Source organism: Mesoplodon densirostris, chromosome 7 (genome assembly GCF_025265405.1).
Source record: "Mesoplodon densirostris isolate mMesDen1 chromosome 7, mMesDen1 primary haplotype, whole genome shotgun sequence".
Lineage (NCBI taxonomy): Eukaryota > Metazoa > Chordata > Mammalia > Artiodactyla > Ziphiidae > Mesoplodon > Mesoplodon densirostris.
In genome coordinates this window covers 75,817,499-75,832,872 of record NC_082667.1, presented here as the reverse complement: position 1 = coordinate 75,832,872, position 15,374 = coordinate 75,817,499, and the positions used below count along the sequence as shown (strand labels likewise).

At 38.6% G+C, this 15,374-nt stretch overlaps 1 protein-coding gene across 3 annotated transcripts in view; it reads right to left on the bottom strand.

The window, feature by feature from the left end:
- The window catches only part of NELL1 (neural EGFL like 1), a 911,833-nt gene that overhangs the window by 681,190 nt on the left and 215,269 nt on the right, over positions 1 to 15,374 (bottom strand). For all 3 annotated transcript variants that reach the window (XM_060103268.1, XM_060103269.1, XM_060103270.1), the window contains one exon: positions 5,238 to 5,366. In XM_060103268.1, the coding sequence (XP_059959251.1) occupies positions 5,238 to 5,366 (129 nt within the window). The remainder of the gene's footprint in view (positions 1 to 5,237; positions 5,367 to 15,374) is intronic.

Here is a 15,374-nt window from a genome sequence, read left to right as displayed (position 1 = left end):
AGGGACCTTCTAGGAAGGACTTTCTTCAAACTTAAAAACACAGAACCTGAGAGGGCAGACAGCAGAAGCAAGAAAAACTACAATTCTGCAGCCTGTGGAAGGAAAACCACATGCACAGAAAGATAGACAAAGTGAAAAGGCAGAGGACTATGTACCAGATGAAGGAACAAGATAAAACCTCAGAAAAACAACTAAATGAAGTGGAGATAAGCAACCTTCCAGAAAAAGAATTCACAATAATGACAGTTAAGATGATCCAGGACCTTGCAAAAAGAATGGAGGCAAAGATCGAGAAGATGTAAGAAATGTTTAACAAAAACCTAGAAGAATTAAAGAACAAACATCTAGAAGAATTAAAGAACAAACAAACAGAGATGAAGAATACAATAACTGAAATGAAAACTACACTAGAAGGAATCAATAGCAGAATAACTGAGGCAGAAGAACAGATAAGTGACCTGGAAGACAGAATGGTGGAATTCACTGCCGCAGAACAGAATAAAGAATGAAAAGAAATGAAGACAGCCTAAGACACCTCTGGGACAACATTAAATGCACCATCATTCACATTATAGGGGTCCCAGAAGGAGAAGAGAGAGATAAATGTCCTGAGAAAATATTTGAAGAGATTATAGTCAAAAGCTTCCCTAACATGGGAAAGGAAATAGCCACCCAAGTCCAAGAAGTGCAGAGAGTCCCAGGTGGGATAAACCCAAGGAGAAACACACGGAGACACAGAATAATCAAACTGGCAAAAATTAAAGACAAAGAAAAATTATTAAAAGCAACAAGGGAGAAACGACAAATAGCATACAAGGGAACTCCCATAAGGTTAACAGCTGCTTTCTCAGCAGAAATTCTACAAGCCAGAAGGGAGTGGCATGATATATTTAAAGTGATGAAAGGGAAGAACCTACAACCTACTCTACCTGGCAAGGATCTCATTCAGATTCAACAGAGAAATCAAAAGCTTTACAGACAAGCAAAAGCTATGAGAATTCAGCACCATCAGACCAGCTCTACAACAAATGCTAAAGGTACTTCTCTAAGTGGGAAACACAAGAGAAGAAAAGGACCTACAAAAACAAACACAAAACAATTAAGAAAATGGTAATAGGAACATACATATTGATAATTACCTTAAATGTGAATGGATTAAATGCTCCAAGCAGAAGACACAGGCTCGCTGAATGGATACAAAAATAAGACCCATATGCATGCTATCTACAAGAGACCCACATCAGACCTAGGGACACATACAGACTGAAAGTGAGGGGATGGAAAAAGATATTCCATGCAAATGGAAATCAAAAGAGAGCTGGACTAGCAATACTCATATCAGATAAAATAGACTTTAAAATAAAGAATGTTACAGGGGACAAGAAAAGACACTACATAATGATCGAGGGATCCAAGAACAAGATATAACAATTATAAATATATATGCACCCAACATAGGAACACCTCAATACATAAGGCAAATGTTAACAGGTATAAAAGAGGAAATTGACAGTAACACAGTAATAGGGGGGGATTCTAACACCTCACTTACACCAATGGACAGATCATCCAGACAGAAAATTAATAAGGAAACACAAGCTTTAAATGACACAATAGGCCAGATAGATTTCATTGATATTTATAGGACATTCCATCCAAAAAAGCAGATCACACTTTCTTCTCAAATGCACATGGAACATTCTCCAGGATAGATCACATCTTGGGTACAAATCAAGCCTCAGTAAATTTAAGAAAATTAAAATCATATCAAGCATCTTTTCTAACCACAACGCTATGAGATTAGAAATGAATTACAGGGAAAAAATGGAAAAACACAAACACATGGAGGCTAAACAATACATTACTAAATAACCAAGAGATCACTGAAGAAATCAAAGAGGAAATCAAAAAACACCCAGAGGCAAATGACAATGAAAACACGATGATCCGAAACCTATGGGATGCAGCAAAGGTAGTTCTAAGAGGGAAGTTTATAGCTATACAAGCCTACCTCAAGAAACAAGAAAAATCTCAAATAAACAATCTAACCTTACACCTAAAGGAACTAGAGAAAGAACAAACAAAACCCAAAGTTAGTAGAAGAAAAGAAATCATAAAGATCAGAGCAGAAATAAATGAAATAGAAACAAAGAAAACAATAGCAAAGATAAATAAAACTAAAAGCTGGTTCTTTGAGAAGGTAAACAAACTTGATAAACCATTAGCCAGACTCATCAAGAAAAAGAGGGAGAGGACTCAAATCAATAAAATTAGAAATGAAAAAGGAGAAGTTAAACAGACACCACAGAAATAGAAAGCATCCTAAGAGACTACTACAAGCAACTCTATGCCAATAAAATGGACAACCTGGAAGAAATGGACAAATTCTCAGAAAGGTATAACTTTCCAAGACTGAACAAGGAAGAAATAGAAAATATGAACAGACCAATCACAAGTAATGAAATTGAAACTGTGATTAAAATTCTTCCAACAAACAAAAGTCCAGGACCAGATGGCTTCACAGGTGAATTCTATCAAACATTTAGAGAAGAGCTAACAGCTATCCTTCTCAGACTCTTCCAAAAAATTGCAGCGGAAGGAACATTCCCAAACTCATTCTACAAGGCCACCATCACCCTGATACCAAAAGAAGACAAAGATACTACAAAAAAAGAAAATTACAGACAAATATTACTGATGAATATAGATGCAAAAATCCTCAACAAAATACTAGCAAACAGAATCCAAAAACACATTAAAAGGATCATACACCATGATCAAGTGGAATTTATCCCAGGGATGCAAGGATTCTTCAATATATTCAAATCAATCAATGTCATACACCATATTAACAAACTGAAGAATAAAAACCATATGATCATCACAAAAACAAAAAAACAAAAAACAAACAAAAAAAAAAACCACAGAACCTCACACAGAAGATTTTTAACCCCTGCCCCTTCCTTCCTTCTTTGGGATGCTGGTATGAGGACATCATGTCTGGGGCTATGGCAGCCACCACGCAACCACAGGAAAATAAGCCCAAAGCCCAAGTGTGCTGAAGATGGCTGAATGAAAAGAGAGGAGGGCGATTGCTCTAAATGTTGATATTAACTCTACTTGGTTCTCAGTGCCTCCCATTCAGATGCCCAGTATTTGACCCCTGTTTTAGTCCCTGAGTTCTATTCTTAGACTGTAAATGGGCTCTAATGTTTAGTCATTTCTCCTTAAGTGCTATCCTTCTCATTATGAACATGTCCTCTGGAATTGTGGAATGTCTCCATGATCACAGAAAAATGTCTAAAGCCCAAGGACATTACCATGACTCAAGGTGGTACCACAGTATACACTGACCCAAGGCCCCGCGCACACAACGAGTTAAGAAGCATGTTCAAGAAAACAGGGATTCAGACCTAAGATCGCTCAACATAATCAATAAATTAAGGCCTCACACACAAAGGGTAGGCATAATACCACAAATGGTACCTCATAAAATTGATTCTATGTAACAAAAAATGAGGAGGGAATCAAAGAGTCCCAAAACAGCATTTGTACCAGCAATTTCCTCCCAGGTTCTGCCAGGTCTCAATAGCTAAGGGAAGCCAGGAATGGTGGGTGTACTGCTTCCAATAGACAACTAAAACACCTGCAAATGGTAGAATCAAGATTCAAATTATTTTGAGGTTCCTTCTATCATTTTTATAATTGTTCATAGTCTCTCCCCACATATAGCAGAAGGTAAGAAAACAAATTTTTTAGACCATTACCTGGCTTGTGGCATTTTTTCATGTTAAATGGAGAGGAAAATGTTCACATTTTTTATTTTTAAAATTACAGTAATTTTCTGACAAAAAAAACAAAATAGCATAAGGTAAGATATAAAAAATAAATGTTAATGTGAAGTATGGAAATTAATAGTCTTCTTCCTCAAAACTGACAAATAAGTAACATGACGTTAATGGATAGATGAAAAGGTTCATAACTAAAGGGCAACTTCACCCTCCCACGTGGCATGTCTCCCAAATCAAGTTCAAATCTATACAGGTAAGCAAAAGGAAAAAAAAGTGTATAAAAAAGTGTGTGTGTCAGGGGTTAACTATTAGTTAGACTTATATTGCTAATGAGAACCAGAGCAGTAATAAAGAAAGTCTTCCAGAAGAAATGAAAAACAGAGGCTTCCTACCAGGTTCTGAACACTAACAGTAATTAGAAACATTCCTTAACAACTGAAGAGGTCTTTAGTCAAAACCAAAAAGCTAAGCAGGGATTAACAACACAAAACAGAAGAATGCAAAGGAATTTACCATTATTGTCATCAACTGTCTTTACCTTGGCAATACCTGGCCCACTTGAGAACCAAATCAGTAGGAGAGTGACCAAGATTTTGCAGCATTTATTCCAGTCAAGACATCTACCTTCCTAATTAACAGAACACCAAGATTCAATATACTAGTAAAGACGACAGGAATAATTAGGTCCAACCAGGACGGAAAAACAGCCTAGCCATCAATTTGCCTACAAGAATTTCTCTAAACTGATGGGAGAGAGCCAGTGAGCACTGTAGAAATGGATGGGCTCAGATTTTAGGGTACTGTACATGTAAATCCAGGGTCAGAACTAATCCCTGATCCTCTGGTATATTAAAGGAACAGGAGAACGCAATGCTTGCCCCAGCATGCTGAGCATGGAAAGAGGGGTTCACATAAGACAGAGGAGTTGCTCTGCTCTATAAAGTAGAAAAGGGGGTCACTGATGCTTGAGACCACCAACCTACTATACCAATCCATGTGCCAAAGTTATGAGTCCATCTGTCACTGGGACTTTTAGTAGAGTTTGGGAATTAGCAACACATGAATCGGTCATTAGGCAACACAACTGAAATAAAACTCTGCCCTTGGCAGGTGAAGATGATGGCAATTGGGTATAAGCTAGTATCAAAGCATCCATTCAAAAAGAGGATCCACCATGTAACATTTAACTGAAATTGAAGAAGACAATCTACCCAAATAAGACAACATAAAACGGGGTGTTTATGGTTTTGCTGGTGATTGAAAGGTCTTGCTTTTACATGCTACTTAGCAGCCTGGATAAGTCAGAAGAAGAGAATATCCTAGACTGTTGGTATAATATTTTATAGGATCCCATAGGACCAGAACCAAGTGAAGGCTTTCATTCTTCAACCATGTCTACCAGGAATATATTTCTCACAAGTTGACTTTATTAAATAGTTCACTTACCTTCACAGTAGGCAGAGTCTCCCTGGATAGAGATGTAACCATTCTTACACTCACAAGTAGCTTTGGTATTCCAGTTTTTGCACTCTGAGTTTTCACCGCATTTAGGTCCTTCAGCACAAAAGTTATGACCTAGAAAAAGCAAATAAAATTTTACATCAGGAACGAAAAGAATAAAAGACTTCCAAATAATAAAACATGAGACATTTTTATTATATGTCAGCATACATGAGAACACGCCTTGGCAATATGCAAAGGTAAGCTGGCAAGGGGGTAGAAGAATAGGACTAGGAAACTTTAGACCATACCATGCTTCACATTTTTCCCCCTAATATACAAACTTGCTAAAGTTGTTCCTTCTTGAAGGTTTTTATCCATGTTGATCCTGAATCTTCTTTCTACTGCTTTCTTATATGACTTGTCTTTCTATAATTGTTTTATTGCAAAATTTATGATACATAAGAGATTTATAAAATGAATATATATGAATATATAAATAAAACGAATACAATATTATCAGTACCCCTTTATTACAGGTCCCCAATGAATCCTCCTCCCAGCCATCAGACAACTCTCTTAATTTTTGTTAATCACTCCCTTACACATTTTTATAGTTTTACCATACATAGGTATGTATTTCTAAATTATAGATTATTTAGTTTTGCCCATTTTGAACTTCACATGTGAAATAATACTGTAATATCTTCCATGGTGTTTTTTTTTCTATTCATCCATGTTAATGTCTCTGGCTATCTTTCATTTATTTGTCAATGGTGTATAATATTCCATAGCATGAATATTCCAAAATTTATCCATTATACTACAAATTGACATTTGAGTTATTTGCAGGTTTTGAATTACAAACAATGCTGCAAGAAATGTTCTTGAACATGCTTCCTGACGCATACTTTTTTAACCACATGTTTAATATTTCTTTGCCCAAGAGTCTTCTTGAATCTTAGACATTCCTTCTAGGATAGTTATTTTTCTTAATGTATCCTTTATAAGTTCCTTTAATGAAGATATTTTGATAGTAACTGTGCTCAATTTCAATTTATCTAACTATGTCCTTTGACCACCCTCTTAATTGAAAAATAGCTTTTTTGGGTATAGAGTTATTTTGCCTCAACATTTTGAAGATATTCCATTGTTTTCTGGCTTCTATTATCACTGTTGAGAAGTCAGTTGTTAACCTAATCATCATTTCTTAGTATGTGACAAACACTTTCTCTGTGGCTTTTAAGATCTATTTTATTTGGTTGTTTGCTTGATGGGGATGGGGGTTTGTTTGTATTCGTTAACTTTAAGGTATCTAGGTGTGAATTTATTTTTATTCATTCTTCCTAGGATTCCTTGGGATTCTTGAATCTAAAGATTAAATCTTTTATCAATTTGCAAAATTATCAGGTATTTTCTCTTCAAACATTCTCTTTTCACCATTTTATCTATTCTCTCTTTCTGGAATTCTAACTAGATAAATATTATTCCTTCCTTCTCAAGCTCTCCTCCATGTTTCTTAGACTTGCTTTAATATTCCCCTTGCTTTTTTCTATGCTGAATTCTGTTTAACTTTCGATGTATCTTTTGGTTTATTAATTCTCTCAAGTAGTGTCATGTTCTGTTTCAGTCATACATATCATTTTTATTTTACTTACATTTTTATTTTCTAGAATTCAATTTCTTTCTTTTTCAGTCTCCTTGATCAAATTTGTGGTCTCTTATTCTTTCATCTTTTAATTTCCTTTTTTAAAAACACATTAGACATATTTTATACAGATAACTCCAGTATCTTCAGTCTTCCGACTTTACTAAAGTAAAGTCAGCATCTGATTTTACAGTTTGTTGTTTTGCTGAGTATCATGCATGAGGACTTATTTTCTTTTGTTTTGAGTGAGTCTTTTATTTGTGAGCTCATATTTTTTAGGATTTAATCTGTGGAAATTATTTGAGGTTTGGGCTGTAAAATTGTATTTCTTCAGAGAGCATCTGTGTTTGCTTTTGTCAGGTGCCTGAGGGAACTATCAACCCAAAATCACTTTAAATTACATTTTGCCTTGGGGCATAAGGATTGAGCCACACGGGTAGAATAAATTTAGGCCCTAAGCTTTCAGGAATGCAAACTTTTCTCTGCCATACTCGCTATCTAGAGTTGAGACTGATAGGCAAGTCTTCTCTTGCAGAGTGGATTTTTCCTAGTCACCCACTGAGGATTTACCCTTCAAGGTTCTTGATTTATGCATCTCACACCAGCCCCAGGCTTTGTCTCCTGTCTACTTAAACAGTGTCCATTAGAAGCCAGATTCTACCATTCTACCCTCTGGGCAAATGCCAACTCCAGTGTGTTAACTTATCTCAAAGAATCACCCTTTTCCAACATTTCTGGTCTCTGATATTTTTTTCTCCTACCTCAATTCCCAGCTGCACCAATTTCCTCCCGACCTCCCCCCCACCAAAATTTATATGTTATGCAGCATTTTTAGGTGAACAAGAAGTAATAGGTTATGCCCACCACAGGAATTGTGAAGTTCAAATATAACAAGGTATATGAAGGTGCTTTTTCATCTTTAACTCAGTACATTTTAGCAAATAATAATTATACAGCTACATCACATATTGCAGTCTCATAAAAAACAACTGTTCTTGGAGAGAAGATCTAATTTATAATTCAGGGTCTATACCAATAAACAAAATAAATAGCTTTGCCTGTCTAGGTACGTATACCGGGAAAGGACAACATCAGTGATTTCCACACTGTTCCTCAGAATCCTGGGCACAGATGAGTTGTCCGATAGGGCTCAAGTCCCCCACCCCGATTCAAATAGAATAGCTTTGCTTTTATATTTTTGATATAGTGATCATGTGAACAACAGTTTCTGGCTTTAAAAAATATAGAAAACACTGAACTATATCTACTTCAAGTTTAATTCCTTTTGGTGATAACATTCTAGAATGTTTTTCCTTTGAAACAGAATTTTAAACCAACACTCTTTAGACCATACTTAGTCTAAAAGATAACAACTCTTATTAAATAATAACATTCATGTACCTATAATGTCTGGCATTACACTAGATGTTTTAAATGGGGATAATAATATACCTTATTAATATGTGTGGAAAGAGTTAAATGTGCTAATCCATATAAAGCACTTAGAGCAATTCTTGATACATACTAGGTGGTCACTAAATGTTAGCCACTGTGATGAGAATGATAATGATTACGATAATGATAATATCGACAACAACATAGTTCAAATAAGTTGATAACACTGTTATCCTCAGCTTCAAGATAAGAAAAGCCCAAACTCATTAATATCTAGCTAGTAAGTGGAGATGCTAAGATTCTAAATTAAGTCTGGTAAGCTCCAAGGCCCATGTACTTTTCCTGTATCCTCTCACAGAGCAAACCTAGCAAAAAAAAAAAAAGTGAAAGATGTAGATGCTCCTTGTGATGTTAGAGAGTAGATCCACAGGCTTAGGGGAGCGTGGTATCACATCCAGCCTCACTATCTGACCTGTTAACTGAAGATTGCCCCAGTCAAAATCTGAGGAAGAATTTGTTGGAAATGTGAAACCTGTGTCAGTCAAGAACACTTCTACAAGGACTTGAAAAACTTATAATAACCATTAAAAGTACATGATGTTTTTACTAGCAAAGGGACAATTTTTAGGCATCATAGCTTTCTTTGCCAGAGGAAGTGCCTGGTCTTCCCTCCCCACATCAGAATTGATCAATTAAGTTATCACATTTTCTTTCATTATAATGCTTGACTCAATGTCATATGAGCATCCTTTGTTACATGGCTATGTTTTTTTTTTCTTTCCCAAGACTACAACTGTCCTTCTCCTTCCACATGCATTTGACAGGCTGGAATAAAGCCCCTCAAACGTTGTTGATATTCCAATGCATATCTCTCTATCAAGCATGTGCCATATCAATTCACAATGCAGAGAGTTGGGTCAATTGTATTTCAAGGACAATGAAGGGCCCCTGTGAGACAAACCCAGTTTATGGACAAATCCACTTTGTTTGGGCCTCACCATTGTGCCAAAACCATGTTGGTTTTTTTTTTTTTAATTAATGCAGGCCTTCATTCAAGCAATATTTATTCAGTGCCTGCTTGCCTTTATGCATGAGTGAATAATCATCCACTGAATTTGTATGGGGCACCTACTCTGTGGACTGCAGCACTATGCAAGCTCCTGGGGGCAATGTCAAAATGTTTGAGACATTCCCTGACCACAAGGACATTAGAAACTCTAAGGGGATATAAACTAAATACAGGGGTAGTTAAGATGTGAGCAGTACAAATTATCATAGTGTGTCAGAGAAGAAGAAATCCCTTCTAGATGACACAAAACTTGACCTTTGATTCATCACAGGTAGAAACTTGAAAAGGGACAAGACACAGATCCTAGTGGGAGGAATAGAATTCCAGCCCTTGAGGAAAAAGAACCTCAAATAATCTGGCACAGTTGTAATAATAATGATTAACAGTTACTGAGCGTGTAATATATGTTAGGCACTCAGTGAAGTATTTCAGATGCATTATCCCATTTAATTCTTTTAACAAGCCTATGAAACTAGAATTATTATCCCTATTTCACAGATATAGCAATTGAAGCTCAGAGAAGTTAGTGCACTTGTGAAAGTACACAGAGATATATATATATATATATATATGTACACATACATATATATGTATGTCACCCTCTTTCTTAAATCACTTTTTTTCCCAGAATCAGAAGCTGTGACCAGATTGTAGAATACACACGCACATGCGCACACACCTACTCAATATTCAAGTTATTTTACTTGAATATTTTTAATAAGTAGCTCTAGAGTCTGTGGAATTATCGTCCTATAATTAGAAGCACACACTGACATCATTTAACTAGTACTGGTCCAAATACAGAGAACACTTTTATTATAAAAGCTGTTATTTATTGAGTTTTTCTAATTTGCCAGACACAGAGGTAAGCATGTTACACACCTCAGCTAGGTAAGTAAGGGAAACACTCACAGCAACCCTAAAGATTACTATTATCCTCACTTCACAGATTAGGAAAATGTGGTTGGGACTAGCTTATCCAAGGTAACACATCCAGGAAGTGGGAGAGTTATGATTTGACTCAAGCTCTTGTTAAGACCACTAAGAAAATTATTATTCTATGATTTAAATACTTTGGGGCATAGACAACTACTAATGATTATTCTCTGATGATGTTTGTGGACCTCAACTCCTGCTATGCCCTATAAAATTTTTTTAAATAGGCCCATTTAGGACCCAACTGCAGGCTCTGCCAATCTGTTCTTAAGAAAAATTGAGACTAGGCCAATTCTTGTGCTCAATCTCTTCTGGCCTCTGGCTGAGAACATCCATGCTTCTCTAGAAGCAATAACAAAGGCTCACACCACCCTCTAAAAGCATAGGAAATAACACTGTCTTGCATGTCCCACTTTACATATTGTATTTTATGTCACTATAGCCATAGCACACTTGACATTTCATTTGGATGTCCTCACAGTTGTCTCACAGCTCACTGAAACTGAACTCTTGATCTTAATTCCAAAATCCGGGCCTCCCTGGTGGCGCAAGTGGTTGAGAGTCCGCCTGCCGATGCAGGGGATACGGGTTCGTGCCCCGGTCTGGGAGGATCCCATATGCCACGGAGCGGCTGGGCCCGTGAGCCATGGCCGCTGAGCCTGCGCGTCCGGAGCCTGTGCTCCGCAACGGGGGAGGCCACAGCAGTGAGAGGCCCGCATACCGCAAAAAAAAAAAAAAAAAAAAAAATCCATGCTCTCCAAGTTCTCCATAAGCATCTGCAGGACCTGTATCCACTTAAACCATCTTCTTCTTTCCTTCTTTTTTTTTTTTTTTTGGAGTCATCTTTGTCCTCTCTCCTCAAATACTGGCCTTTGCCAAGTTCTATTAATTTTATTTCATGAATATCTCTGGAATCTATCTCTTTCTCCCCCACTCCACAGCAAGAAGAAAAACTCATCCTACTCCAAACTATCATCTCTCAAATGGATAGCACCTTATTTGCCTTCCTGTTCCCCTTTTTGCCTGTCATTTCCTCACAAACAAATCCTTTTAAAACATAGACTGGGGGGCTTCCCTGGTGGACCAGTGGGTAAGACTCCGTGCTCCCAATGCAGGGGGCCTGGGTTCAATCTCTGGTCAGGGAACTAGGTCCCACATGCCACAACTAAGAGTCCGCATGCCTCAACTAAGAAGCCCGCATGTCGCAACTAAGACCCAGCGCAGCCTAAATAAATAAATACATAAATAAAACAGATTGGGTCATGTCACAATACCCCTTAAAAATCTTGTGAGGGTTTCCCATTTTACTTAAGAAAAAATACAAAATCCTTAACTTCGATTTGAAACAACAAACAAGACTCTCCTCTCCCTCTGTCATTTCCCTCCAATTGTATCAGCCTTTGTTTTAATTCTTCTAGTACTCCAGTCTCTTTCCTGATTCAGGGTCTTTGCAAGCTCATCCCACCAACTCAGAACATTATGAAACATCCCTGCCAGAATAATTTCTACTCAGTCATCAAGTCCCAGCTTAAATATAATCTATTCAGAGAAGGCTTTCTTGTCCCTCAGGTCTAAAGAAAATCCCATTACTCTCTCCCATACCACCCTATTCTTCTTGTTTATAGCAGGTATTACAATTACTAATTACATGTTAATTTCTGTGTTTATTTTTTGAATGTCTGTCTTCACATGAGAAGCTCACTTCTTCAAGGGAAAGGACCCTGTGAGTTTGTTTCCCTTGTGCCTAAGGCAATATCCAACACATTATAAACGCTCCAATATTTGTAGAGCTAATGACTAAATCCTCACTCTTCCAAAACTAGAATTAAAAGAGTGTTTTAAAGATGAATAAACCAAGGCTCAAAGATGTTAATTACCTTCCTTGTGGTCACGTCGCTAGCAGGCGATGGGTGAAAGAGAGATATAAACCCAAATATGATTCTAATACCCAGTCTCTCTCCACCACTCTACACGACCTCCCAGCCATAATTTTAATCATTAAGGGACATTCAAGGAATGCCAACCCTGGCCTGAAGAGACCAGTACTCCATCAGTCATTAGCAATTTCTAGTCCCTGACATGCCTTGAATCTTTCCAAAGGAACAAACCTTATTTCTTTCTCCAGGACACAGTCCATTATTACTTGCTGCTTGGGGACTCAAAGTCAGAAGAAAAATAACATCACACAACAGAACACCATCCATGGATGAGATACCAAGATGAGTAAGACCCCCTTGGAGCTTATTTACACTCGAGCGGTGGAAATGAGCAGATGCTCAGAGGAAGACATACAATCTGCTGAAATGGGATTCCAGGTTTTATTCCAACCACCTCCTTAATTTTTGTTCCTGGCAGAAGTACTATTCATTCACTTGACAAATATTAAGCCCCTGCTGTGTGCCCAGCCACTGTGCTAGACAACAGGGATATAACAAAAATGCCACAAACATCATAAACATGCCCTCACTCATCTAACACTCTAGCAGGGATGTCTACCCTTGAGTGTTGGGTTACAGGAAATATTGTGATGCAGAGGAGCAAGGTACTTCCGGAATGTATCACAGAGAAGGGTCTTAACACTAGGCATCAAAAGGAGATTCGAGGGATGAGTGAGGTTGACTGGACAAAGCCTAAGAGTTCCAAACACAGGGAGCAGCACGTGTCCACGACATGATCAAGGAAACTAAAGAAGAAACGTTAAGTGTTGGGGCCATATTTTCTCCTCTCATTGGGAGTGGTCTAAAATTTGGACTCCCCTTTGTGGTCCTGAATCTAGAGTTCTATTGCCAGTGAAAGATCAATAACACTTGTAAAACTCTTTGCTTTCTTTAAATCCATTGGCCTAATCTACATATAATAAACCCTGCCCATCGTAATGAAGCCCTCACACTGCCACTCTCCAGATCCCACTCTGTACCTTTTTATAAGTACAGCAAACCATCCACCCATTCTGCTTCATCTCTGGTTTCTCCATCCAACAATGGATAAGCATCTTTACGGTTTACTACTGTGACTTCTTCCACAGCAAGGAATGAATAGGTCACTACCCTTGGGCAGGAGTTAGCTTCTCTAAGATAAAGGTCGATTCCACATAGAGCACCACTTCTTGTCCTCCATCTCCCCCACCTAATGCATCCCCCAGAGGTCAAGCAGGTCACCTTTGAAATGACAATCTGAAAATGCACCTCAGATTTCTCTACACTAACTCAAATCCTAGAAAGCCAATACTCCTCATATCACTGCTGCTTGCCCAAGCTTGAAAGTCACAAGGAGCAAAGGTAAACTGAGTACAATATATTCCATGTGCCTAGTTGGTATGGAGACAGCTCCACCCATGGACTGGCCCTATAGGAAGGATACGGCCCAAAGATCCTTTATGGGAACAGGATGCCCTAATGTACTCCACAACCAACATACATACTACAGAGGCCTGGGCCCTAGAGGGGTGAGGACAGTCCTTTAGCTCCTGTGGACAGAGGGTTGTAACATCGGAATGGGCCTACTAGAGACAGAGCTCTGGATTCTCACAGGTTCTGTCTTAGAAAGCAATTGGTTTTTCTACAGTAGTCAACACTTAGGGGTCCTTCCAGTCCAAGGCAGCCTGGTCTTAGTTTCAGGTCTTCTCTCTGGGGCAATGTGCCTCCTTCCCAAGGCTCCCTGGGCCTGGATCCATTGTGGCACTTTCAGGAACACAGAATTCAAGGGCTCCCTGAGACTGAACTCTTCTCCAAATGCCCTCTATTCCCAACCTCAACAGTTGAGCATATAGCCCTGTCATTCCAGTGCCCACTGTGGCCCACGGCTGCAGGTATTTTGATCAGATTCCATCTATCAATATGCAGAGGACCTGACCCATCTATAAACTATGTGTTCCTCTATATAGGCACTAGTTTACCTTCTGATTAAATGCCTCTTTTACAGGTCTCTTTTCATCTCAAATACACTGAAATCCTCTAAAACCATTTCAGTTACAAATTCATCTAAGATGACGGTGAGGACTAGAAAAAAAGAAAATCATGCCACACCTCTTTGGGAGGAGTTAACTGAAGGGCATAAAATCTTAAGTAGTACAAATAACAATCTCAACTAATTTCAGCCTGGGCCAGAGGACAAGGCAAGAGGGCATGAATTAAAATTACAGATAAACACATTGGGAACAGATGTTGGAAATAACATTTTCCTCAACACTGAAAATCTTAAACATGCAGCCAAACCCTCCAAAGTCATTGGCAACACTGAAGATAAAATTGGAGCCAATTATGAAGGGAATAAAACCCTAAGGAGTGTAGCAAGAATTCTGGGATGAGCCAAATGATTGGTGTGTCTTCCTGGAACGATCCTGAGAATACACAGTCAAGTTGGCTTTTGTTCCCCCTTCAACTGAGAGCACTGGCAATTTATGAGCAATCTTTTTCTGCTGGGGCTACATCCACACTTTTACTACTTCTTCCAAGGCATAAGCATAGATGTCACTCCGGTGCCCACTCTCCTTCCTCCACCCTTGTGGCCTTATGCTCAAGTGGATGGGCTCCTGTTATAGCCATTACCTCAAGGTAATGATGAGGGTAAGCAAATTTCATGCTGCCAGCACAAACTGTCCTGAGGCATCAGAAACAAACTGCATCAGTGATTAGGGCTGTTCTGGGTAGTGTCACTGGTGACTGAGACCTTGGACCCCAGCAACTGCAGAGTGGCTTCTCCCTGCCAACGTCTAACATCTTGATTCTTTTGGCATGTGTCTTCCCTAACCGTCCTGCAGTTCTGTCCCTAACAGCATCCTGGCTGCACCAGTAGCCCTGTGGATATAACTACCTGTTCAGCTGATTACCTTCATTTTTCTCTGAAGGGTAGAGAAATTAGTTACAGCATTTGTCATTACCCAAGATTTGAAGAGGCAAGGTGTCCGAGCACCGAGTCTGGATATCAGTTCTGCTGATACAATGAACAGTATAAATCAGCCAGAGCCTGTTATTCTTAACTCGAAGGTCTTAGGTCTGATTCCCACAAAGAGAGAAACCCAGTATAAAGCTATAATCTGCACCTCTCTCCTTGAATGGAAGCAAGGGGGGGAGGGAGCTGTATCACCATACCACCG